This window comes from Hippichthys cyanospilos, chromosome 6, assembly GCF_059441005.1.
Source record: "Hippichthys cyanospilos isolate Australia breed blue-spotted pipefish chromosome 6, RoL_Hcya_1.0, whole genome shotgun sequence".
Lineage (NCBI taxonomy): Eukaryota > Metazoa > Chordata > Actinopteri > Syngnathiformes > Syngnathidae > Hippichthys > Hippichthys cyanospilos.
The window spans coordinates 13,174,059-13,200,579 of NC_142374.1; the positions used below are offsets into that span (position 1 = coordinate 13,174,059).

Below are 26,521 nucleotides of genomic sequence, written 5' to 3' on the forward strand. Positions count from 1 at the left end.
GTTTAGATAATTAATTGAATAACAATAACCCGCCTCTCTAACAATAATATTATTTTTTTTTGTTTTACTTCCAACAACATCAAATCATTAAAAAAAAAATCAGATCTAATGATAAATAACCTAATTTCCCAAATATAATACACATTTTTTTTTTTTTTTCCAAAAAATGAAGGCCAAGTGAATGGGTGGGCGGACGTCAGGTTGCTATTAGCAATCAGTGCCTGTTGCAGCTCACAGCAGCTTATGTTAGCTGAGTTTTTTATGACATTATTTTCAATAAAAGAAGCGAGCAGACTGAACCAACGTCGGTCCACATTATATATATATATATATATATATATATATATATATATATATATATTTGTCTTCCTCCCAAAAGTTAAAAAAATTGAATAATTGAGATTTTATTTCAGTTTAATTTTATTTTTTGAGGAATGACCATGTTTCTTTTTTTTTTAAACAACAACCCTATAAGTATGCTTTGCACCATTACACCATTACAATTTATACCTTTGTCCGATTAAGCCATTTGTATACTTTTTAATACCATAAGCAGTACTTATTTGTACCTTACAGATATTTGTACATTGGAGAACAAAAATGTTCTCTTCACCAAGTATAACAAGTTGTGTATGCATATACTGTACATGTGTAATTGCCAACATTCATTCAGGGGGCTTTTTAATATATGGCGGTGATATATAGGAATTGCATTAAAACGGTGCTTGTTAGGCGTGTCGGTTACACCGAAGACGTGCTGGAAAATATGCACTGTCTGCGAATGTGTTGGAGATAGAGAGAGAGCTAAGCCCGGAGGGGGAGATGAGTGAAGAGGAAATGGAGACGTACTGAAAGTTAAGTTTGGAAGTACCTTGACTCATGTGTTTAATTTGTTCCGTGACCTCGCTACATAGTCAAATCAATTGTATCTCAATTAAACTTTGCTTTAAATGAATGGAAGTGCCATTATTCAATTTCAGAAACAAAAAGGAGCAACATTTTGTTTATACTGTGTGTGTGTATATAAATATATATATATATATATATATATATATATATATATATATATATATATATATATATATATATATATATATATATATATTTTTTTTTTAGAATGGCTCTGGATCTTAGTCTCATTAGGTTTTGCGCATGTACCTAATGAAGTATCCTTTGTGCTTATGTTTGTGAGGAACTACAGTATTTGCCTCAGGCCCCACCGCAGCAGTCTGCACGCGCTGGAAAAGCCAACGCTGCAATTATGATGACCGCCCTGTCCTTTTCATTCCTTGTCTTTTGTCTCCTCTTCCTCTTTAACCTGTTTCACTCTCTCTCAGCCCGTCCATCCTCCTCCTATTTTTGTACAATTTGTGTGCCAGACTTATTTTTTTGTGATAATTCTGGTTATAGTATTATTATTACACAAATGTTTTACTTTATATGTTATAAATATGTATCATTAATTATGGATGTGCTTGTTTCACAAATAATTTACTACTCATAAAAAGTAAAGTTAGAAAACTCACATTTATCCATTCTTCTCCTAAGTCATTAAAAAAATAAACGAGAATGAGTATATAAAACTATAATGCATTGTTGTACACTAAATTAAATGTTGTAGCTGGATATAAAATCTTAAATGAATCCCACCTTGACCGACCACAATGTTGAGATTCTGCTTGCGCATGAATGCATCAGCGTTAAAAAATCCATCATCGTTAAATGTTACGATATAATACTTTTACTTTTTTTTTTTTTTTTTAAACAGTATAACGGTAAGCACAAGTTGCTGCTATGCATTTTGAGGAAAAGTCAAGGGCTCCACATTGTAATGGATAGCAGTGATCATCATAAAAAATTAAATAATAAATAATTTATGTCTTTATTATTGAATGAATGGCCTTGTGTGATTCAAAACACATTTCAACTCACCGGTTTATACATACATGTACTCTGGTAAAATTAGGGATGGGCGAACACCCATATATGGTTTTTTGGCATGGGATGATATCAGATTCTGACGTATGATAACCTTAAACAAAAATATCACAGTATCATCGTTTTGACATGCAGCTCTAGAATATATCACTTTACAATATTTTTGATAAATATAATTTTCTTTCCACATTTAAAACTATTTTAGTTGTGAACAAAAAATATAATGCAGAATTTGTTACAATAACAAACATTAACCATACTAAATGAAAATAAAGCTGCAAGTAAAATAAAAAAAAACCTTCAATGAGCAAAACGGGTTTTGCTCAACAGTAAACGTAAACATTAATTCTTGCTTATTGAATACACCCAATTTAAACTGAGGGGAAAGTTTGATTGATTGTGCACCCTAAATCTCTGTCACTGAAAACGCTCCGCGAAAGTAGCATATGATAGCATGTTAGCCACGTTACCAACAGCAGGCAGCTAGCGAAGCTGAAGGAAGTCAACAGCTGCTGTAATGAGATTGGCTGCTGCAGTCCAAGAGAAATCATGTATGGTACACAATGAGTGTAGGCTCCCGGTGCACACTGTAGTTGCCCATTTAGGCAGATGACGCGGGAGGGAAAGTTTTAAATAACCGTGACTTTTAAAATCACAATATATTGTCAATCCGATTATCGGCACATGCCTACGGGCTTTATATCAAATTATTGCTTTTCTAATGACCATCAGTTGTTCACTAGTTTTCAACCTGCATTAAGAAGAGCACGATGCATTTTACCTTTACAGAAAGCTTTGAAGCTTAGGAATTAAATCACCATAATGAATAAGGTGAAAACTCTACCCACTAACTAAACCGGGCAATTAATTGAAATAATAAATAAGTATAATGAAATGTTAATAATAGTAATCAAGCTAATAGAATGTTGACATTGTCTGTAAAGAAAATAATTATTTCTTTTAATTATGTGGAACTTAGTGCTCCAAAAAATCAGATTTTGAAGTAAAAAAAAAACATCATAAGGTTGTACTATTCCCCCCACAGTATGTACTATTCTTTAGACTTTTATTTTTTAGTTTTCTTTACTCGTGGAAACAACGTGACAAAATAGTGAACACATTATACTGCAGTGGATATAGAGGGATTCTGAACACAGCCCTTGATTCCTGGTGTGTGTGTGAGGGATTTCCCCTCTGTCAGTTTTTTTTTTTTTTTTTTTTTTTTTTTTTAGCGCATCAGCATGTCCGAGCCTGGTCGTTCAGACTTCTCATCTGGAAAGTCGCCCCGCGTCCTTCTTTCACCTTTGCCGTATTGGTGCCGTGCCGCAACTGCTTGATTTGTAACTTGATTCCAGGGGCGGGGGAAAAACCTGTAGATTATCCTGCTTTCATTAAGACGGGGCAGGGAGGGGGAAAAAAAATCTCGGCTCATGTCGGAGAAAGAAGAAATCAATTTAATACAGATTTAACTGAAGGAAATTGCATATTCTGCTTGTATGTGCTGATCAGGCACTTTTCTTTTCCTCACTGGAGACCTGCCTCTCTATTAATTGCAGCGTGTGTGTGTGTGTGTGTGTGTGTGTGTGTGTGTGTGTGTGTGTGTGTGTGTGTGTGTGTGTGTGTGCATGTTTGTGTGTGTGTTTGTCGTGTGCATCCATCTGTGTTAGGTGCTTGAGTGTCATATGTTGTAGGTCAGTTTTCAGACCTCTGGCCAGGCGTCCAGCTAGGTGTGCTACCTTTTTCACCAGCATGCAGTGGTACCTCAATTTACGGCAAATGATTTATTTTAAATTAAGTAAAATACAATTCATCCATTCCGCCTTCCCAATAATACATTTTGTACTTGTGTGCTTGATGGTTTTGTCCCAATGTGTAAACTGATAAAAGTGTATTTGCAACTAGTACTGGCACTACAATAAATTACTAAAAGACACACTTAACATCTATTATTTATTCATTTATTTTTTAATTGTACCTAATCAGGTCTACCTTGCGTATGGGTGTTGAATTGGAATTCAAAGAAATTTGACCTATCCGCTGTATTGGTTTGTTTCCATTAAAGTGTGTTGGTGTGCCTTATAATCCCACATTTACGATTTATAGAACGTTTTAAGAATAGACCTAAGTAGACCTAATACTGTAGATCTAATTATCCAGTGTGCCTTTAAATCCCCAAAATATGTTGCTTATTTTTTCCTTCAACTTCACTTAAACATCGTTGCTAAAGCTTGTTCATACTATGGCTGCCTCCGTAGAAGTGCCACCCCCCATGCAATATAATTTAATGATTTTATGATTATATTCAAAACATACTGTTGGTCAATAAGAACACGTTCATTTGCAAGCATTTACAATCATTTAATGTATTCCTTTTTTAATGAAAAACGGCTTAAGTCTTATACACTGTCCCTTTAAGGCACTTGTAAATTGATCAAGGAATCAAATTGAAATGTTTTTTTCTTTTCTTTAATTGGTAAACTTTGTTTTTTCTATACACTGAACTAGCACATGTCTTATTATTTGTTCTTTTGCTAGACAATTTAATTGCCTAAGAATTACACTGTGATAATGCCACAAATTTGTTTTGAATAGAGTTGTGATCTGATTTAGAGACTGTTAATGCCATGCTTGTTTGGAAGTACAGTATTTTGTAAAGTTGTAGTAAAAGTAAAAACCGCAAGTTGACTTGTTGACTCTAATTGGAATTGATCATTAAAATGTCTTTAGGCCTAATCATTTCAGTCCAAAATATGTGTACATAACAAATGTGGTTATACACTGTAATACACCATAATTATTTGATTGTGCTTGTTAAAAAGACTTAGAAAATGATCTTCAAATATTAATCACATATTACATTGCAATGACAAAATTGAGAATTAAAAGTCACTATGAAAGCAGAAACGGAAGTTTTCAAAATCGTTCAGCCTTACTCTTATGTTATGGTACCAACTGTGTGTATGTTTTGGTTATTGCATGAGAACACATTTGACTGAACAAGACGTAGACGAGTCAGCGTGATATAGTATTTATGAATAAATGTCATTATTGTGACAAAACGATACATTTTTTCCCCATTTCCTTTCCTCGTCTTCTTTTGGCCAAAAATACACATCCATGATAAAATACAGTCTTAAGCATTGATGACCAATTTAGAATGGCGCGTTGCGGACAAGGTCATGAGAGAGCCGGTTGCCGTTTTTCCCTCCAAGGCCTTTTTCTTTTTCCCTAATCTACCGAGCAAGAAGAGAGGGGCTCAAAGTCGTTTCTCTAATTGCTTTTATAAGGTGCCCTTTTCACACGCTGTCCTGCTCATTCACTTTCACTGTCGCTACAATACCATACCCCCGAATAATTTAGCTGTCTCTCTTTAGCCATGACGTGTCAGTGTACGAGCATTTCATAAAGTTTGGGAGAAAGTTACTCCACCCCTGGAGAATTTTTGATTTGTAATCTTGGTCTGCTGGGTAGTTGTTTTGTACAGTTGGGTCCAGATGCATTTTGACAGTGAATATTTTTCTGATGGATGCATTATGGGGATTATTGGTTGACTCTTATGATAGGCAACACGCTGGACAAATGTTCGGTGGTTTTATGGTGAGCAGCATGGTGGCTGACGGGTTTTTATGGTGGGCAACACAATGGAATAGTGGTTGATGTTTTTTTTATGGTGGGTAGCATGGTGGATTGTTTTTATGGTGAGCACTACATAGTACTAGTAGTTGACGGTTTTTATGGTGGTCAGCAGGATGGACTTGCCGTTGATGCTTTTATGACGGGTACATTTAGAGGAATTTATATTGTTTGGTTAAATGTTTTTTGGTGTTTAAATATGCAGTGTTTAATTTAGTTTTTTTTTATATGCTCCATTTGTATGAGTTTCTGCTCTGTGTGTGTGTTGTAAAGTAGTAGAATATTATTGGAAAGAAAGTTACTTGACTTCCCATTAAGCTAGCAGACTTTCCTTGAAGATTTGTAATTAAATTGATAATATTTTATTATAGATAGTATTCACCGATGTTACGGAATGACGTAATCTTGTGAGTCAGTGCCATTGTATCAGGCTAGTGAAAAGAGTCTCAGTGCTGAACCCTGTCATATTTACAATTTTACACTGAATGTTTTGGAAAATGTTACGCTCATCTTTCGCTTACAATATTTCTGCAGAATAAACATGTGGTTCAGAGATCAGATTAGAGCAGTTGATTTTTTTTTTTTTAATTGTTTGGAATTGGTTGGATTAAAAATATTTACTGCCATTCATGTAAGTTCTGAGGTAAGACGGGTTAACATATCATAACTGATGGGCAGGCCTAATTTTACATCTTCATTTTATAGGTCGGCTAAAAACATGCGCTAGAATGGCAACTACGACAACGTTGCTGAAGTCACCAATTTTCATAGCCTTTCACTATAATTTCAACTTTGGAGAGAGGAAACTAGAGAGTAAGAGAGTAGTAGAGAGAGTAAGGGTCACTTACCTTTAACAAACTGTTAAGAACACACTTTGGTGTCATTTGTTGGTGTGATTTTTTTTTTTTTCTCATTTATCCTTGCAATCCTTGTATTTCTCCTCTGATCACTCAGGTCTTTTGTTTGGTGACATTTGTGGCAGCTAACAAGAGGTACTCCAAAGAAGCTTCTTTTCACGTCCGTGTTCACCCTATTGCTGCACCGGTGAATGCCGTATTTGTGTACCATTGTGAGTAGTAGTGGAAAATATGAATAAACGAAAGTAAAGCTTATCAACTATTACATTTGCTCACTGGCTAGCAAATGTTTGTTAAACCCAGAAAATGGTTACTGGGTCGATTGCCGTGGTTCTGTAATATCATGTGAATGTGTCAGTTTCACGGTAAACTTAAACAGCAAGAGAAAAACATCTTAAAGCATGCAAGTTTTGCTTCTAATATGTTTTGGAAACCTTGAAAATGTGGTTTACAGTACTCGCTCATTTCTTTTTGCGAGCGACTGAGACCAAGAGCTAAGGAATACTTCTCCATATCGGAGATTTTCTCAGATTGTGATCCCTGTTCTGGAACGTTTCTGGTTGTGAGCTTTATACAAAGAAAGAATTGCGTTTGATTTCTTAAGTGTTGCCCCTCCATAAGTGATCGCTGAAGGTGGCCAAGAGGTGACGCAAGAAGCAAACAGGGGTTAAAGTATGAGTGGGAGTGCCCGAGGAGGATTAGGCGATGAGATTGAGCCGAGTGCATTAAGGCAGTGTATTATTTGGCGGTTCCACTTGCTTGCGTCCATTAGGGTTGGCTGCCGTGCTGTTTAAGAGGTCAACTAAGTGTGCACGTGTTTTTTTTTTTTTTTTTTTTTTTTGAAGAGTTACTAGAGTGGTCCAGTGTCTTATTGAACAGGACGGGTCTCCCCCTGCTCTAATACCTCTTCATTTTATTGGATTGGATGGCCCCAGTTATAATTGTATTAGTTTTTAACCCCACTTTCCGCCCCCCCCACCCGCTCTCCTGCCATCTATCTACTCAGCAATGACCACTCTGTCGCTCTTCAGGAGCGAACTCCCCTGTGCGTGTCCCTCCTCCCCAACACACACACACCTCCACTCACATCCACCGACAACTCTCCATCACATTCCCACATAAGCAAAGGGCATCCTACTGTAGTTTCAGAATACATACAGAATACAGAAAGACATGTGACTGTTGATAAATATGGTAGCGAAAGACTATATTGAAAAACAAAATAATAAAAGTCCATTGTACATGCTTATTTCCCCATCAAACACAATTAGATATTCACTGAACAGCAGTATTAATAAGCAGAAAAAATATTTTTTTAACCCTTGTACAGTATTTTCATAATATGTTGGTCATTTTCTTTCATATTATCACAGTATTTTAGCCAAAGGATGGCAAACTCCTGGGAGTGTGAGCACTAAGGGGTTGGCCATTTTGAACTTTGACAGATTGTCACCATGTGGGTGAAATTTTAGCTCCCTCATCCCTTTTTTCAGTGCTCTTCCTTTGATGTGAAGTGCTTTTGATGTAAAGATCAAAGGATTGGATAAAATACTGCACAAAGGTCGAATTAGGATTTTTATTATTTCGGGATTGAAAGAATCTGCTCCATTAATTTGCAATTTCATCGCCCACTCATCTTTGCAGAATTGTTGTGATTCAGACACATTGCAGGGATTTCGAGCATGAACAGCATTTTAAAGGTTATGTCGTAGCATTTCAATCGTTGTTTCATCACAGCCAGTCATCCAGGCCCTGAATTAGTAAAACAGCCCCCGATCATCACAGCAACACAACCATGTTTGATTGTCGGCGTAATGTTCTTTTTTGAAATGCTAATTACATTACATTTACATCAGGTGTAAGGAGATGTGGAGATTCCAAAAAGTCAAATTCTGTTTTTCTGCCGTTACAGTATTCTTCCGTAAGTCTTCAGATCTCGATTCAGTCGATCCAGATCTATTTTACAAAAATAAGATGAGCCTCTAAGTTATGTTTGAATGAGGAAACAATCGTTTTTTGGAAAACCCCTCAAATTTTACCTGATTATCAGTATGTGTGTAGCTCATCAGTCGGTTCTGCTGCTGCACAGTCAGCGATTACACTGGAGTGAACCACCGTCCCCTTGCCCTTGAAAAGGACGGAAGTTGTCAGGCTCCTCATAAAAAAGCGATTGCATTCTCATGATCCTTTTCTATCCATTTTTTTCTCTTTCTTCCAAAACCTGGCCATCTGTCTAATTGTTCACCTCCATGGCTTTAATGCTTTTTACATGCCCCCCCTTCCCACTTCTTTCCAGGCAATAAACTTTATTTTCTTCGCAAGACTTCAATCTACGGGGGGTTACTCACCTTGTCCCTGCTGGATTTGCTCCAATCAGCCCCCCTTCCACCTTCTACTCATCACCCATCTCCCCATCACTCTCCCTCCGTTTTCCCCATATGAGTTTGTCAAGCTGACACCTTCACTCATCTTCTCTGCTGGTCACCCTTCCTCTCACGCTGACCTCCTAATGATCCCACCGCCGCCTGCCCTGACCTTGTTTCAATCTGAATATTTCTCATTTCTCTCTCAAATTTCTCTCTCATGCGCAATATCAAACCGTGAGCGTACTTAGCGGGCTATTTCTTCTCTTCTAAACTATGCAAAGGTGTCTCCGAGTGTGAAACAGTTGTCTCCCCTCACCTGTGATTACTGCTTTGTGCACATCATATAAGTGGGCGCCCTTATAATCCCATCTATAATGGCCACAATCAGCACTTTAATGCTTTGTAATATCATCCATGTAATGGTAGAGTGTGGCAGCAAGAGAATAATTCAGGCATAGATAATGGTGTGATTGCGTGTTTTTACCCTTGAGTCACAACATTGGGTTTGTTGTGTGTGTCCGTGTGTGTGTGTGTGTGTGTGTGTGTGTGTGTGTGTGTGTGTGTGTGTGTGTTTGCATGTATAAATACATCCCAGGGCAGTTAAGTTGCCTGTAAAATGCCTGAAGAAACACATTTCCATCAGCGGGCTCTCTTAACCCTTCACTGTAGCTTGTACTCACCGTTCCACGAAGCGTCCTTGCTGCGAGTGTCTGTACGCTTTGCTGAACCGAGGGAGATGCTCCCATAAGATACACACAGGCCGCGGAAGGCTCTTGCGGGGGTGTAATATGATCTGACAGTCATCCTCAGGGATGACAGGAACATCAGCATCCAGGAATCCTGGTGGTACGAAACTCAAAAGGCCATTGGGGAGTTATGAGACGCTCATAAGTTAAATGGAGCATTTATCTTGAGGAGGGTTGACAGGCTTTATATTATGACTGAATACAGTGCCACATTGACATATTTTTACAATAGGAAAAGTGGCATGCGAAATATTACACTATTCAAAAACATACAGTAAAATCACTTACCAGAGATCTCCTATGATGAGATCTCACAACCAAAAGCACAGCACACGTTCCTGCACAGCATGAGATCTATTTTCATTTGTCTGTTGTTTTTGACATGAAGTACACATGAGATTGCACTGCCTGTCTATGCTTGTGATGGTAAAACATGCCACCAAATGTTGTGTGAGAACTTCAAAATGAACCTTACCTATTAAAAAATGTACTGTAATGACAAAATGCCTTGGCATGTCTTCATTTTGAGGTTGTCCTCAGAAATGTGGTGCGGTAATGACAAACTTGACTCACAGACTGTTACTCCAGGAGTCGTGAGTCTCGATACAAACAACACAATATTTTTTCTGAAATCATGTTCAACTGCTAATTCGGCAAATACAAAAAGGACTTAATTATGCTGCCTGTATATTATATGGTGCCTGTTAACAAAATTGATCACAATGTTTAGCATAAATTAACCTTTAGCATGCAGAGAGTCTGCTTGAGAGTTCAATTTACTTTTCAAAGCCATTTAAGTATATGTAAATGTCTGCACGCTTTGATGCTGACATCCTGACAGAGTTGTTGTTCCTACTGAACACTTTTGAACAAACCAGGCTGACTCAAATGTGTTCTGTGCTCATAAAATTGTTTCATTGACATTATCTATGGCGAAAGTTGTCTAAAATCACAGTTTATATTTATTGATTTTTTTGTCAATGTTTCATAATTATAAAATCGGTCATTCATAATTTAATGGAAAAGTGTTATTGGGGCTTTGATGTATATTATGTTTATATTTACACTCGATTGTTAGAGGTGCACATATTTTTTTTGTGGGTTATTCACATGAGTACCAGGACATAGGTTTTGATATGCACACTTTTTTTAATTAAAAAAGTCTTGTGCACACAGCCAGCCTGTGTCCTTGAAAAGTTTCAAAACATTCGTTCAGGGCCCAGTTTAATCAGTCCTAGGAATTCAAAAGTAATTTCTATGTCAACTGTAAAGTGACAACGATCTCCTTCACACCTTCACAAGAATGATAAGCAGTCCAGACAGCCAGTCCAAGCCGCTTCAGTAAACAAACAAATATCCTCAGAATAGGAAGAAGTGGGATGCACGTGCTTAGCTTCATGAAAGGCAAGGAGAAAACTATTATTGTCTTGCCAACTAGAGGTAACTAGAGGTAATTCTCGATTAGCTTGTTTGTTAGCCATGAATGGCGCTACATTCACATGCTCTTTTTATACTTATCAAATTAAGGAATACTGAAAATTTTCAACTCTGTGTCAAACTCACCGGTTTTGGCTGCTAGCTAAGGACATGAGCGGTCAATCTTGCACAACATTTAAATGTGCTTCAAGCCATGGCACATCTTGGAGCCACTTTTCAGGAAAAAAAAATGTTCAGCTCAGGCTTGGTTGTTGTTATGGGTGAAAGTTAGGTAGGTACGCAAATGCGCAAAGCAAAGCACGCGACATTATGTATCAGCTATTTCTGTCGCGCATGTGTACCTGTGTACCAGTTATATTATACTATATTATCCTATATTATAGTGCAAGACCAAACCCATATACAGAATTGTCTCGGACTCCAGCTCCTTTTTTCACAACATAGCAATTGCTAATTCTAAACAAATACACTGGACTATACCAGTGTACCTTGTATTATTGAATAATTTCAGTAGTGGAAATTAGACGAATAACTAAGCTTTTGGTATTTCTTTGTACGTTTGTGTGTGTGTCTATGTGTCTATGTGTGTACCCACAGCACAAAGCCCGAGTGGAAGCCATGATGTGTGACCTGGCATCTCTCCGCAGTGTCAAGGAATTTGCAGACTCCTTCAAAGCCAAAAAGCTGTGAGTACAAACAATTTTCAGGTACCCATTGGTTTATAAGACAGAACGGTATGTGTACATGAAAACGCATTTGTCTGCTGTAAAGATCATGTCAAAGCAATTGGGAGCTTTCTATTCAAAAACAAGCATGATAGATACTTGTATATTTGACCCTCCAAATTGCTCATTGGTGTTCTTGTGAGTGTGACCAGTCATTCGTCTCTGTGAGCCCTGTGATTGGCTGACAACCAGTTCAGGATGTACCCCGCCTCCTGCCCAGAGACACCTGGGGTAAACACTGGCAAGCTCGTGACGCTTGTGAGGAAAAGCGGTTAAGAAAATGGATTGATGGATATGCACACATACTGTATCTACCAATTAAAATTGCATTTTGATGAATAGACTTTTTACTATAGCGCATGCATTTCCAGGTTGCAAAGATTTTACATATGCATTTTAACAGTACCCACCTCACTCTCTCATTTTCTATGGCCATCTGGGCCATCTGATGTGTCCATGGAGTGCAAATGTTTGCCCTCCCCTGTTGTTGACCCATTTTTATGCATTCTCCGTTTGACTGCTCTTGATGGAGACAAGGACTGAGGGGTCATTGTGTGTATCTTTGTGCATTTTTTCACTGACATTGGCCCTGTATGGACGTGATGGTTCTTATTCTGTGATGGTCAGCATGTGTCCCGTTGGCTGGTCGCGTCGGTGCTATTTTGGTGGTCATGAATTTTGTCATCAATATTGCTCAACCACCTGCAGGTCTCTTGTGGCAGCATGTATGTGTTTGTGTTTGCGTGTATGTGTGCGTGTGCAAGTGTGTGACAGAGAGAATGTTTGTTGGCATTACAGAAGTGTTGAGGGGGCGGTAGGCTCTTGGGAAGAGACACAGCAGCCATGGCCTGCAGCAGCCCGGAGGCAGGGTATGACCATCCAGGACATGGGTCTTGGGACGGGGCCAAACCTCGCTGAGGTTTCCCCACTTATAATTTACCCTCTGACGAGTCATACTGAAGCTTTGACCTTCCTGTATTTCCACCACGAGCCACGTAATCCATTTTTGTTTGTCACGTACAACAATGAATCCTCTTTTATGCGGTAATACGTTCCAGATCCACCTGCAATCTGTGAAAATTTGCCATTTGGAAATAGTTTTAACCCTCCACACTTCAAACACATTTACATTACTTTCGAATACATACTTTCTTAAACACATCGATAGAACATTTGAACATTCAACAAATATTGCAAGCATATAATGTATAGAAAATAGAGTGCATGCTTTCCAATAATGTTAGATGAGGCCTCACTATCTTAAACGCAGTATAAATATTGCATTTGTGGAATATGAATTAAGCAGCAAAATGCATCCGTGTTTATCCATCTCTGGAGGTGGCCATTTTTCCCCTTGCTATTGGCTGACAGCGTCATTCCTGTTACTCACAGCTCAACTGTTTTCTGAGTTTGATCATGTGAAGTTTGCAAGGTAAGCCATGATTGGTCGTTACCTGAGCTCTGAGCAAAAGTCATTTACTCCCGACAGTGGGTGGCAAAAAGGCCGCCTCCTGAGAAGGGTAAAAACAGTTTGCGTTTGCCGCTTAAATCATTTCTATTCCACAAATGCAATAGTAATCAAAATATCGTGTACCATTTTCACGTTTTGCAATTTGTTTATACAGTAAGTATCTCTTTCTTATGTCACCTCTCAGTCTGTCGTCCTGGCTCACTAGCTCACTATTTTGGCAAGGTTGTATTTCTTCATTAGTGGTGCTGTTGGAGTGGGGGGCTACGTGGGGAAGGGACTCCCAGGGGACATCAGAGTACATTAATTCTCATCACAAGGCGAACGGAGCAGAGTGGAGGCTGGGAGCTCTGAGCTGTGAATGGCACTGGGCAGCTGTCTGAGTATGCCACCACTCTATTAATGCACGTATGTCTCCGGGCATATCGCACGCAAACATGAGCATCGTGCATGCATGTGCGTATACACTCAGGGAACATAGAAGCGAGTGCGCACAAGCACAATAATACTATGGCAGTGTGTCATTGACAGGTGAAATGTAATCAGAGTGTTTTTTCCCCCTTTTCCCCACTCTCGTTTCTCACTCCCTTGCTTTTAAGTGCTTTAGTCAGTGGCTTTCACGCTGCTTTGTGTTCCATTGACCCCGATTCCGCTTTAATTGCCTGTCCTTTGAAATGAAATTACCTGGATATTGATATTGTTCAATGCCGGGTAATTTGGTGGCGGCGTAATTGACGGAGAGCGGCACTGACAGAGTGCCCCTAATACAATTTCTACTGAACGCTTCGTAATTAACACGTGCCATTTGTTCCTGGACGCATTCATCCTGGTGTCATTGCAGACATATTACTCTACATTACAGGTGTAGCATCACTTGAATTCAGAGTTCTATGTACAGAATATTTAGTAAGGAGGTAGGGGCATGTCCCAATGAGTCACTTTGGTTTGTGTAATGACACTGAGTTTGAGCCGATACTGCCGGAGTTTGGAGCCTGCAGTGAAGTGACTTTCTTGTTTATGTTTACATTTTTACGCTAGATTGTGTTTTTTATTCTATTTTATTTTTTCATTTTTTGCAATCTGCTAAATAAAAGAAAACTTTGAAAACTGGAACATTTATAACGGGTAACATTTTATTGTATATTGCAAATTTTGCCAAAATGTCATTTTGTCACGATCTGGTGGACTCATACTTGTGAGACATCTTGTCCTGTGGGATTTAGTATATTTGCCCATTTTGGCAGCATCGTGGTGACCAGCAGGTGGATTGGTTCTGTGTGTGTTTTCTGTCAACAATAAAATTTAGTTATGTGGTTATAGCTAATAGTCTGGCCCCAGCTCTAATACGCACACTGGCAATATCCTCCATGCTGGCCCACATTATCACAGAGGTCAGGGGCTGCACCCACGGGGGTTATTTAAAGTAAATATATAAACGGATGCCTCCCCATTTGGTAGTTAACACCCTCGTTTGAGTAGCGCTGAGATTGCACAGTGCAGCGCTGGCCGTGTTGTGAGAGGCCTTTAATGTGGAGAGCGGGACCGTGCCTTGGGCGGCAACAAGCCTATTAAAGGCCTTCATTAGAGCCGCACTTATGAGAGCGGGACTAACGGGTGGGCAGTTGGATTAACAGGCCTCGCGCATTACAAGCGCACAGCTCGCTTCTGATCACCGGTCCTTGGTGATTGCAGTTTTCCAGAGCCAAATGTACGCCACCAAAAAGACCAAGCAGACAACAGGTATCAAACTCACATCATTTTAAGCGGCAATAAAAGTAAGAAATTCTTCTAATGTCGTTAACTTTTTTTTCCTACATTTTGGCTGAAAATTTGATTTCTATAGCAGTGTCCTTCATTCTGTACAGTCATTGCAACCATTTTTTTTTTACCAAATCCCATGGTATGTTTTTTTTTTTTTTTAAACGAAGAATGCGTTCAGAATCTGCATTATATAAAAGTTGACAATTGGTGTGTATTGAACCCCCAGTTTATGCTCCTGTCCTGGTCTTAGATAGCCTCAAATCAACTTTTCACATTGAAATGATTATAAACGCCATGAATTGGTTCCAGCCTTTAAACATTATTTTATTTGTTATAATTCTAAGAAAACCAACATTGTACACTATTATACTGCATATATACTCACAGCAATAAAATAATGCAAAATTTATTCCCAATTCCCTGTTTTGTCTATTTCAAACAGTTTAATTGACGCTTACTATGTGTTTTTCATTTTTTATGGACAAAGCTGTCAACTTGACTGACATTATAACCTTTGTGGACTTTTTCTGCTTCAGTAATTTACCCAACATACAAGTATCATACTCGTACGCGAGTACAAGTATCCTTTGCTTGTGTAACCCTAACCCTAACCTCCCCTGCAAACATTATGTTTGGTCTTGTGGTGGTGGTCGTCTGCAACTCCCCCTTTTTTCCTCGTCAACGATCAACTTTCTTGTCAACTTTCCTTGTTTTTATCAACTTTGGCTCGGCCACCTCATCCCCCACTTCCTTGTCAGGTCCAAGTCAAAAAGTCCTGTGACAGTTTTTCGCCCCGGCGTGACCTCCCTCTGGACCCATGATAAGAAAATAATAAATTAGGGAAAAATGGAAAATACAGACAGAAAGCACAACAGATACCTGGTACCTTTCAGTGTGGTAACCACGTGAAATGATGGTGGCCATATGTCCATTGTCTTTGTCTCTTGAGGCTGTTGCGCATACGGTATCTCCTCACCTTATTATATTTTAACACACGCCGCAAGTGCGTCCCGCCACAGAAGCGCTGAGGTGGGCGTTCTTGAAGTTGACGAGGTTTGTGCTCTTTAATGAACCTTGTGTGTTCGGGAGGCCTGAAGGTGATCGCTACTGTACACTTCTATGTAATAGCACGGGATGGCTCATTATAGTGGGAGCATAACAATTCGCACATTAATTTTCCAGCATCCAGTTTTTAATTAATCCAGTCGGCAGTCTTAAACACAGGGTACACAAATTGCCTCTGGCCTCATAATTAATTCTAATGGAAGAAATTAAAAATTGGTGGGGTGTGTTTGGATTGTTCGTCTGTGTTACTGTGACTCCGAGATCGCTGGAGCGACGCTGTCACCGACAAGCATCTCTTACTGCCCCTACCAGTCGAGCGGTCTTCCAGCCCAGCATGCAGATAGATTTATTGAGCCTGTACGTGTGTGCACACTAAAGCATATGCTTTTTTATTGCCCCCCAGCACTCATATGTACTAAAATGATAGCATTTTATTGCATGGATGACTCGCAAACCCACTGTTTTGTTTATTTCTTTGGTACTGTATATCCACAGTGTTCACTGGTCAATGTGAATGGCTGTATCTTTTTATAACTTCAATTATTTAAATATGTAAAGAATAATATAAAAAAAAACACACACATTTTTTACTTTTACCCGCATTTTTTACTTTTACCATCAATATGTCTGTTAAAATTTTAAATAAAAGTTCAAAAATATATTTTTTTTGAACTTTTTTTATTATTTATTTATATTTGTATATTATTAACAAAAAATGAGGCCAGAAAACAAGATAACTTTAAAATAACGACAATCCAAATTAATTCCTCTTTTTCAAAAAAATTTAGTATTCTATTGTACCTGAATCTGAACTGATTTTTTTTTTCCACAAATTTGAAGAATTATAGCTTTTACAATAGTAGGAAACAAATACCCATACATAAATCTTTTTTTTTTTTTACAATAATAGATTTAAATCTTGCGGCATTATGTGACATATTATGGAAATTCCTTAGATTTTTTGGTGATATCATAAAAGAATCAATGGGGAAAAAACACTAAGGAGCTGAAATTTCCAGCAGATGATTAAAAAATGTAAAATTTTAGAATGCAACGATTTTGACATTTCTCTGTGATTGCAGCTGGACGTGTGTGATTTTATGTACAAAAATATTAATTTCCAAAATTTTGAACCATATAAAACAATTATAATTACAAGTTTTGAGAAGCATTTGAATAGGATTTATTACATTGTTTTTCCTGCGATATTTGCAACATTCCATTGAGCGGCGGTCAAACTATGTCAGCATTAAGGTTATTGTCATTTATCTTATAGGCCCTTGCACATTTTGGTGTGCAACGCGGCAGTGTGCACTCAGCCGTGGAGTTTGACAGAAGACGGCCTGGAGTCCACCTTCCAGATCTGCCATTTGGGTCACTTCTTCCTGGTCCAGTGCCTGCAGGACGTACTTTGTCGCTGGGCGCCAGCCCGTGTGGTGGTCGTGTCATCAGAGTCCCACAGGTAACGCATTTCGTGAGCTTTTGGTATTTCTTGGTGTAAAAACAGGATGTAATAAACAAAATTTAAATGTCAAATGCTCTTTTAAGCCACATTTTTCATCCTCTTCAGTTTTGACGTCAAATTGTACACTAAGAGTTATGAATGTTAGCAAGCTGGATCAAAAAATTCCAGGATTTTCAAAGAAGGCTAGTCCCATTGGATTTAATGTAAATTTGTTGTAATCAGGATGACTTTTTTCTGCAGTGTTGGCAAGTTTAGCATCAATCAAACATCGTCAATAAGGCCTTCCTGACATTCCGAGTAAAAGTCATTCTTTACTTTCCCGTCATCATTGTCATAACAGTGTGACCTAAAGTGAATTCGGGTGTCAAAGCCCCCCTGCCCGTTACCCGCTGGTAACACAAACCATAACTCACATTACACTGCAGCTGTATGATCCACTAGAACAAGCGTGAACATGTTCTCCTGGTCTCAGGTCATTCCGCTGAGCTCCAATCAATCAAGTGGTCTCGGGCCCGTCTGACGGACTGAGAAAGGGGATCGATGCCACGCGGCCGTCTCCGCTGCTCCACCATACGCGCGGTCCTGGGCTTTGGGCTCACAGATCACCGCTAGACATCATGCTTGTCCACTGTATGACAGGAGAGGAAAGAGACGCTGGTAGAAAAAAAGACAGAAAGACAGACTGCTGAAAGCACGGTAGAAAATGATTCAGAAAAGGGGCTGAGTGTACGGCTGCGGAGAGAGGTTCAGAGAAAATTTTGGAAAAGTCCATCCATCATGTTGATGATACGTTTAATTCATAGTGACAGCGTGTGGTAGGAAATGAGTTTTCCAGTGAGTGAGGCTGTCATGTTTGACAATACGCATTAAGCCTGATATATCAGTTTGTGGCCTTAAGTGCAGTTGTGGGCTTACAGTTTCAACTCTATTTTTCTCAACAATTTTGGACAGTAAGTCACACAATTGAAATTCCCCTCCCCCCTTCTCAAGTGGCACAAATGCGGTATTAATCATGGCAGCGTCGAGACAAATAAACACATATTCTGATTGGAATGAGGAATCGTCTTGGAATTCTAATTAAGTGTATTTGCTAACGTGAATCCACCACAAATAGCCACATTAATGCCAACGTGATGTTACAAAGTGCACCCTAGATTGGTCACCAGCCGCCAGTGTTTCTCAACCAGACGTCCATCGAGCCTTTGTGGTCCGGGTATAATTGCAAGCAAGGGGTCCTGGACAAATGAATGAAATATCATTTCAAAAAGAGGCATTGACAGTTGTAGAAATATGATTCTTTTACTCATACGCTATATTTACACATATTTACCTCCAAAACCTCCGAGACTGATTTTAGAACAGCACTGTGAGCACAGTGTTGCTCAAGCAGTTTGCTCACTCTGAGAACCAAAAATGAGCAAGTTGGTATGACTATGCTTCCGGAAAGAACTTAAAAATAAAAGTGTACCAATGCCGTTGGTGTCATATGTTACTTGTACCATAAGTACAGTTTATTTTGAAGCATTATCTGACTTCCTCAAAATGTTTGGCTTTGACGACGCCCACCAGTAGATTGCGGGGACGCGGGCTGCCGGAAAAGTCGAACTCGGCAAAAAAGTTTTGGCACCCCTGATATTAACTAAAGAGCATCTAACATTCACACTGGTTAGGAGGGCTCTACTTTTCTACATGTCAAGGCTTTAACATCATCAAAGTTTACCGTAAAAATAAAAAAAAGGTGATTGTGACTGCGCAGGCAAATCTAATACAGTGGTACCTCGGTACTCGACCATAATCCGTTCTGAGGTGGTGGTCGAGCACCGATTTGTTCGAACACCGAAAGCAATTTTCCCATAAGAAATAATGGAAAGTATGTGTGTACAAGTAAATGTGCACAAGCAGTACATGATAAAGATAAAGATAAATAAAGCATTATAAACCATTTTGTATAATTTACTTACGTTTTGGAGAGTGGTTGATGGCATACAGGAATGGATGTGGAGAGGACGGGAGGGAGTTACTCCTTCCATGATGACGCTAGCTAACTGCGACGCGAGGTACACCGCGTTCATATTTTGCTATAATTTCCTTCTTCGGTTCAATAGTGGTCCTCATTGTTTTCCTCTTTGCCTTCTCCTTATCACTGTCTTTCTTTGGACCCATTATTAAGGGCTAGAGCAACACGAAAAAGTTTAAATCCGGGAAGAAATACTCGAACAAACGTCTTACTCCGCTGGCGGTCTGAGTTGAACTGGCGCTTACCCTCTGGCCGAGAAGGGCCGAGGAGCGCGTTCGGGTCGGGTCGGCTCGGCTCGGCTCGGCTAGTCGAGCACCGAAAATCTGTTTGAGGTCCGATGCATTATCTACTTGAATTTTTTGGTCGAGCACCGATTTGGTCGAGTATAGAGGCGGTCGAGTACCGAGGTACCACTGTATTTTGTACCTATCACTCTGCTCTGCAGCCAGCCTCATCAAAGAGAGCTATGACACCTTTAGACCGGGACAGTCGACATAGATATCGGGTGGGGAAAGGGAGTAGAAATAGACAATATCTGCCTAGACATCTTCCATTCTGTTCACCTCATTCCAGTCCTATATTACATTCACTGATGTCATCCGCTCTTTTTTTTTTTTGTTTGTCTGCGTTATTTTCCACTTTCCACCGATTTGCCGTTTATTCACTTAGCCTCCCCTCACATGTAGTGGGTGCGACCCCTGACCCGCCATCATATTTTATTCCCTAAGCCCCTTGTCCGCAGCCAAAGCACTGACCTGGAAGGTACTGGGGTTGGGGAGAGATGAACTCAGGTTTAATGACTGGACACTATCAGTTTCCAACACGTGGGCTTATTGTGAAATTGGCCTCCGTATGGGTTAAATTTGTCCTCTAGCCGCATCAGATCTGCTTCATACAAGGGAAGATGATATCCTTAATGAAATAACCTGATAGAAGTGACACATTTTTTATGTCAGTCCAGCCCTGTTGGTTTGGTATTTGCCTTGGTTTAAACTTCACATTCCAGTACACATTCGGTACAAGCAAGGGAACAAAATGTGAAACAAAAATCTTCTCTTTTTTTTGTGAACATGGAAAGAAATCTGCATTAAATTGCTTCTCCTGCAGTCTTCGGGCAGCAGGTATGGTAAACCCTGAACCGGTTGCCAGCCATTTGCAGGGCACACGACGACGAATGACCATTCACATGCACCAACACACCTAAGGGCAATTTAGTGTGCACAATGCATGCTACCATACTTCTTTTTGGAAACGTTGAAGGAAACTGGAGTACCTGGACAATGCGGGCATGGGGAGAACATGCAAACTGCACACAGGAAGGCTGGAGCCGTAATCGAACCCACGGCCTCCACATGTGAATAGGGGTGTGTAGACTTTTAAGATTCATTGTGTTTGTGAAGTCCGGATTAAAAGTGACTTTTGGATCAGTTTAATAAAATGCAACCAGGCACAACTTCAGCAACTGCTACGAAGCAATTTGAAAAGAAAAAGTTCAGATGTTCCAGGTTGGGCATCTGATTTACCAAGCCGTAACGAGTAGTTATGAAGTCGCAGCACATGAAATGAAAAAGCCCGCAGATGTTGTAATTTAGCCAAGCAAGGATGTCGTGCAAGGCGACGGTAAACAACGAGCCAGCAGCCAGCTTGTAAAATCGCAAGGAAAGCAGGTGACATTTTGATTGGTTGTTTTCTAATGACGGGGATTAATATGTAGGATCCACACACACGCGCGCACACAATACAAAGTGTGTGCTTTGGCGCCAGTGGGTTCTGACGTGACGACCACGACGCGGCGAGTCGTATGATGTTCAGGGGAGGGTGTCAAAACATCTGGATTTTAACAGCTCCGTCGCTGGCAATTAAAGAACATCATGTCACATCTTTTGATTTGTGCTGCAGCCCGCACCTCACATCTGCCTACCATTTTCGCTCTCATTCTAAATGATTCCATCGACCCTGCTTCGATTTATCTTTCAGGTTCACGGATTTGTTAGACTCATGCGGTAAGGTGGATCTGGCACGCCTGTCGCCCTCGCAGAAGGAGTACTGGTCCATGCTGGCCTACAATCGTGCCAAACTGTGCAACATCCTGTTCAGCAACGAACTGCACCGCCGCCTCTCTCCACACGGGGTGTCGTCCAACGCCCTGCACCCAGGCAACATGATGTACACGGCCATTCACAGGAGTTGGTGGCTCATGACCTTCCTCTTCACCCTGGCCAGACCGTTCTCCAAGTCGCTGGTAGGAGGGAAAATTAAAATCACCTAATAGCTAGGTTTGGTTCACCCAGGTACAGTTTGGAAAGGTTTGGTTAAGGCTGTTGTGTCAAAGTGTGGCCTGGGGGGGCCGTTTGTGGCCTGCGATCTAATGATAGTATTAAACATGGCCCTGAATGTCGAAAGATGCATATAACTATCAAAAAGATCATTTTAAAATTGTAAAAAAGATTTCACAAATTTTTACTAAATAAATAAAACATCGGTTTGTTCATTTGTATATTAATTATTATATTAAGTTAAGCTTAAGATAAGAAATAAATGATAGATATTATAAGATCCCTCCATCCATCTTCTTCTATGGATGCTTATCCTCACTAGGTTCGCTGATTTATTTTTTCTTTAAGAAACAATAGAGTAGGAGGCTAATAAATTTTTAAAAAATCACAATTTAAAAAAATATTGTAAAAATGCACCCACCGGATTTTAAATGAAATCAAAATGTGAAGAGCAAGATTTTTTTATATTTTCAGAAATTATTCATTAAAAGAATAATATTAAAATACATTAAAGGTTTCACCCATCTTTTAGTAAAATAAATTGTGCATTTTAGCATTTAACACAAAATAGAATCTTACAGTAATTTATTAATAAAAAAATAGATCACGAGAATATTTGTCACACTTTTAAAAATAGTCAATATGTATGATGCAAAATACCTCACTAGGTTTTAAATGTATATATATATATATATATATATATATATATATATATATATATATATACACACAAAAAGAAGTTTAAGGAAAGTTAATACATTTTTATTAAAAAATGAAAATAAAGTGGTAAAATGGTAAAAAACAAAAAAACAAAAACAAATGCATGCTAATACTATTTTTTTGGTCTATCCCTTGCAACGGCAAGTTTGGATTTTTTTTCTTGCCATGCATTTGACCTCTTACCTTATGTTGTCTTACATTGTAAAAGATTCCTTTACTCAAACAACCGTTGTAACTTTTTGCGCTGGAAGCACTCCAAATTTTGCACCGTACTGAACCAAATGAAAGACCACTTGGGTTCTTGATGTCGGTCGTCACCCAAACGGCTGCTTGTTCTACCATATGGCTGCTCTTGAGTTCAGTATGCTAAGACACCTCACATGCTCTATTTATTTTTCCTTGGCTGATGTATCCCTTGGTCAGCATTTTATTTGTCTTGTTGTGTTTGTGAGATGCAGCAGAGGAAAAGGATGGAGAGGGGCACCATGTGCTCATTGTGAGCATTCAGGAAGAAGGTCTGCTTTTCTCATAGAGATATTCCCTCACATGTTTTCCTCCTCTGCCTGTTGCTGTTTATTTAACTCTAAGTGACTGTTCCCCTTTCCCCTCATTGGGGACTTTTGGATCCTGTGTACGCTGACGATTGGGTTACTGTAAACGCGTGCTTTCTCATATACCCTGGCGCACTGACACAATAAACTCTGTCTTGTACCCAGATCCCACCAGGAGAAACTTACCACATATTTTCTGATGCCTTATCACACAGCCATACTTTTTAGAGGCCTGTTTGACAGCGGGAGTACAGTAACGACATTATGTTCACACAAGCTATCTTTGAGAGGAAAATGACAAGGGGGGGGCAAATGTTGAACTGATGGGATATTTGGTTTATTTGTTCAATTAATGCCAGGTTCCATTTGAGAATCGCTGCTTTATTTGACGGCGGTGTCGGACTTTACGTGGCCCTCTCACCCTGGGAACTTTGTTTTGGGGGTCAGAATGGTGACTTGTGCTAGAGTTGAAGTGGAGAGGGGTCACACAACAATGGAGCGAGTGTTTCCTCAGTGGATTTGGCTTCTGAAGTGCGGGGTGGTTTTCACTGTTTTGTCTTGTGGGGATTACAGGGTGATGACGGGGTGCCAAGGCAGTGACAGTGAGCCATCTGGTTCACATAAACACAGCCTGTGAATTCTTTAAGACAGATCAACCTTTTAGCTTTTTTATTTTTTCAAGCAACTTTTGTTTGCTGAGATAGAATTTCCAATTTACTGTAGAATGTGCAGTCCAGAGTCTTTTGGGTGCATTTACTGTACAGAGTTTTACAAATTTTCTGAAGATGTCTTTCAATAAGAGATAGCTCTCCACGGCCTTCCTGTGTGTAACTTTCATGCTCTCCGTTTGCCTCCATGGGTTTTCTCTGGCTACTTTGGTTTCCTCACAAAATCCTAAAACAAGCTTGGCAGCTTTATCAGCCACTGAAAATTGTCTTTAGGTGTGTGTGAATGGTTTATCATCTGTGATTGGATTTAAACCGGTTCAGGGTGCACCCCTCCCACAACCCAGCCGGGATAGGCTCCAGCCTGCCTTTGACCCTCAGCGGTGAAGAAAATGAATGATGGAAAATGCAAGATTTTGGGCATTATGACTTTGTGTGTTAATTCAATGTTCATCAGAATTGTTTCAACCATTGCCTTTTTTAAATCTGACATTTCACAGACACTCATAACCATTTTTTTTTAACACAAATCACAGAAATACTTGCCTCAAACTCACGAGCCATGTGTTAATTGGCTGATGACAGTTTATTGAATTTAAGTGGATGTCAAGTCTTGTGTTCTTGGCGTGTCTAAGTGGGTGTGTTGAAAGCAATTATCGGAGTGGATCCTGACTTTCCCGCACATGCTTAATTAAACGTTCTGTAGATGTTAGTAAATATTAAAGGGCAAAGGTAGGGCTAGTAATTAAAATTCGGGGTGTGCTGACACAGCAATTGGCTGAAACTTGTGTCTGATAAAGACCACATACACACACACACAGACACGCACACTTTCACTTGCACTCTGGCACACCCTTAAGCTGAGCGTTTGCTTTTATTTAAATCTGGCCTTGATAAGACCCCTGGAAGTGTATCCTCTTTAAAACCCTCTGCTCCTCACATTTTCTTCTCCCCACCCCCCACATTAAGGGCTTAATAAAACAGTGATATTATTTCCGTTATTGGTTGCGAGGCTATGAAGATGCTATCGCTTTAATTGCACACGCACACTTACGGGATCCACCGAGATTGTTCGGGGATGCAAACATAAGCAGAATGTGGAGTCCAAAACACAATCATGGCGTCCCCCCTTGTGTGTTCTTGCACAAATAACCTGCCTCTCATTTAAAACATAGCTTTGATTTATGGTAGCGAAGGTGGAGTGATGTATAGTGAGCCCCCGCTTTATCGCTTCATCTATGCGCTTCCCTTATGTTGCAGATCAAACAATTCTGTGACCAGTTTAAAAAAAAAAAAAACTTTTTTTTTTTTTTTTTTTTTTAAAGAGTAAACAGGCAAGTTGCACCTTTAGACCAGGGGGTTCTCAACCGCCGTTCTTTTGCCCGGGACCGGTCCGTGAATCAACTGGTAGCAGGCCACATGGGCCACACTCGAAATAATGGATTATTTCTGTTTCATGAACTATCTGAGTCTGACACATATTTAATTTTGAAAAACCCTTAATTTTGAAAACTGGCCTATTCCAATTACTTTAAGTGCATTCGAACGAATTTAGATGTAATGTGTGATGATTGTGGGTGAGGTAAATGTAAAAAAAACAAAACAAAAAAACTTTTTCGTGTGGGCTTACACATCCAATTTAAAATACCTCCTAGTAAAACATTTTCTTTTGCATTCACCAAACATATTAGGAAGCTGTCAACTTTGTGTTGTGGCTTCCACTTAAAGCAAAAGAAACTTGTCTATTCGCAGAGAGCGCAGCCATCTCTGCCACTGATGCGCCATCGCTGATTCCATTTTGCTGAGTTGAGAAAAGCATCTATAAAGTGCCGTGACATTTTAATCAGACAAACTATCTGGCGCTAACATCATGTTCCCCTCCCTGCGCCTTGATCTGCTTATCAGAGATGGCCTGTAAAGCCCCTGTTTCTTTAATTCAGCGTGTTTAGAGTGGGAGTTTTCCCTGTGTCCTTTGCGCAGATTATCAGCATAAAATGATCTGGGCCTGCAGTGGTTTGCATGTGCTTACTAGTGTGTTGAGAGATGAAGGCTGGGGTGTTATCAAAGCTGGCTTGATTTAATCGCTGTGATTAATACTCAGACTTTGATTGACAGATTTCGACTTATTTATTTGAACTGTGTCAAAGTTTTACGATTGTTGCAAAACCCGACACTTACTGGTGTTTGTCGGTAGCCTTTTCGGTAGATTATGAGAAAGTCTTAATTGACTGTAAACTATAGAATTAAGACAAGTCCCTTTTTAAACAAAGGCTGGTTTACTGTCTTTACTAGGTTTCATAATTTCGTCCGTTAGTTGACACCTACACAAGCGATATAGCTTGGAGACAAACTGACATTGGGTGCACGTTTCAACAGCCCATACTGAATATCTGTGCAGTTATTAGACGGGCTGTAACCTTTTGTGAAGTTGTCATGTTGTAACCCTGACCCTGTGACATTTTGTTGACTGACTGATTGCCCCCCAAAGATCGGTGTACCCTCAGGCTCGTAGCAGCTGGGTCTTACTCATCTAATGTATAAGCTAACTGTAGGCATACAGCGCTGGAGTGACTGGAGATCACATTCGTCGCCGTAATGGTCAAATGGGGGTTGGCGCCTCGGGTGCCGCTCCTATCGGACACCTCTGTAACGCCTGTTGATCAGCGCTCTTGCCTGGTCCCACGGTTCTTAGTCTGATTATTTTACCCTGGATTCTGCCTCGGGCACCAGGCCACCTTTTTACATATGCACAAGCTGAACTTTTGACCGGGCGCCGACACTTGGTTGCTGTATTAGAGAAATTGTTGTTCAGTCAGAAAGGACGGTGAACA

General features: G+C 39.7%; 1 protein-coding gene across 1 annotated transcript in view; it reads left to right on the top strand.

The window, feature by feature from the left end:
* wwox (WW domain containing oxidoreductase) overlaps positions 1-26,521 on the top strand; it is a 171,332-nt gene that overhangs the window by 38,013 nt on the left and 106,798 nt on the right. The window contains exons 6-8 of the mRNA XM_088416889.1: positions 11,575-11,663; positions 17,273-17,458; positions 21,456-21,720. Of these exons, the coding sequence (XP_088273015.1) occupies positions 11,575-11,663; positions 17,273-17,458; positions 21,456-21,720 (540 nt within the window). The remainder of the gene's footprint in view (positions 1-11,574; positions 11,664-17,272; positions 17,459-21,455; positions 21,721-26,521) is intronic.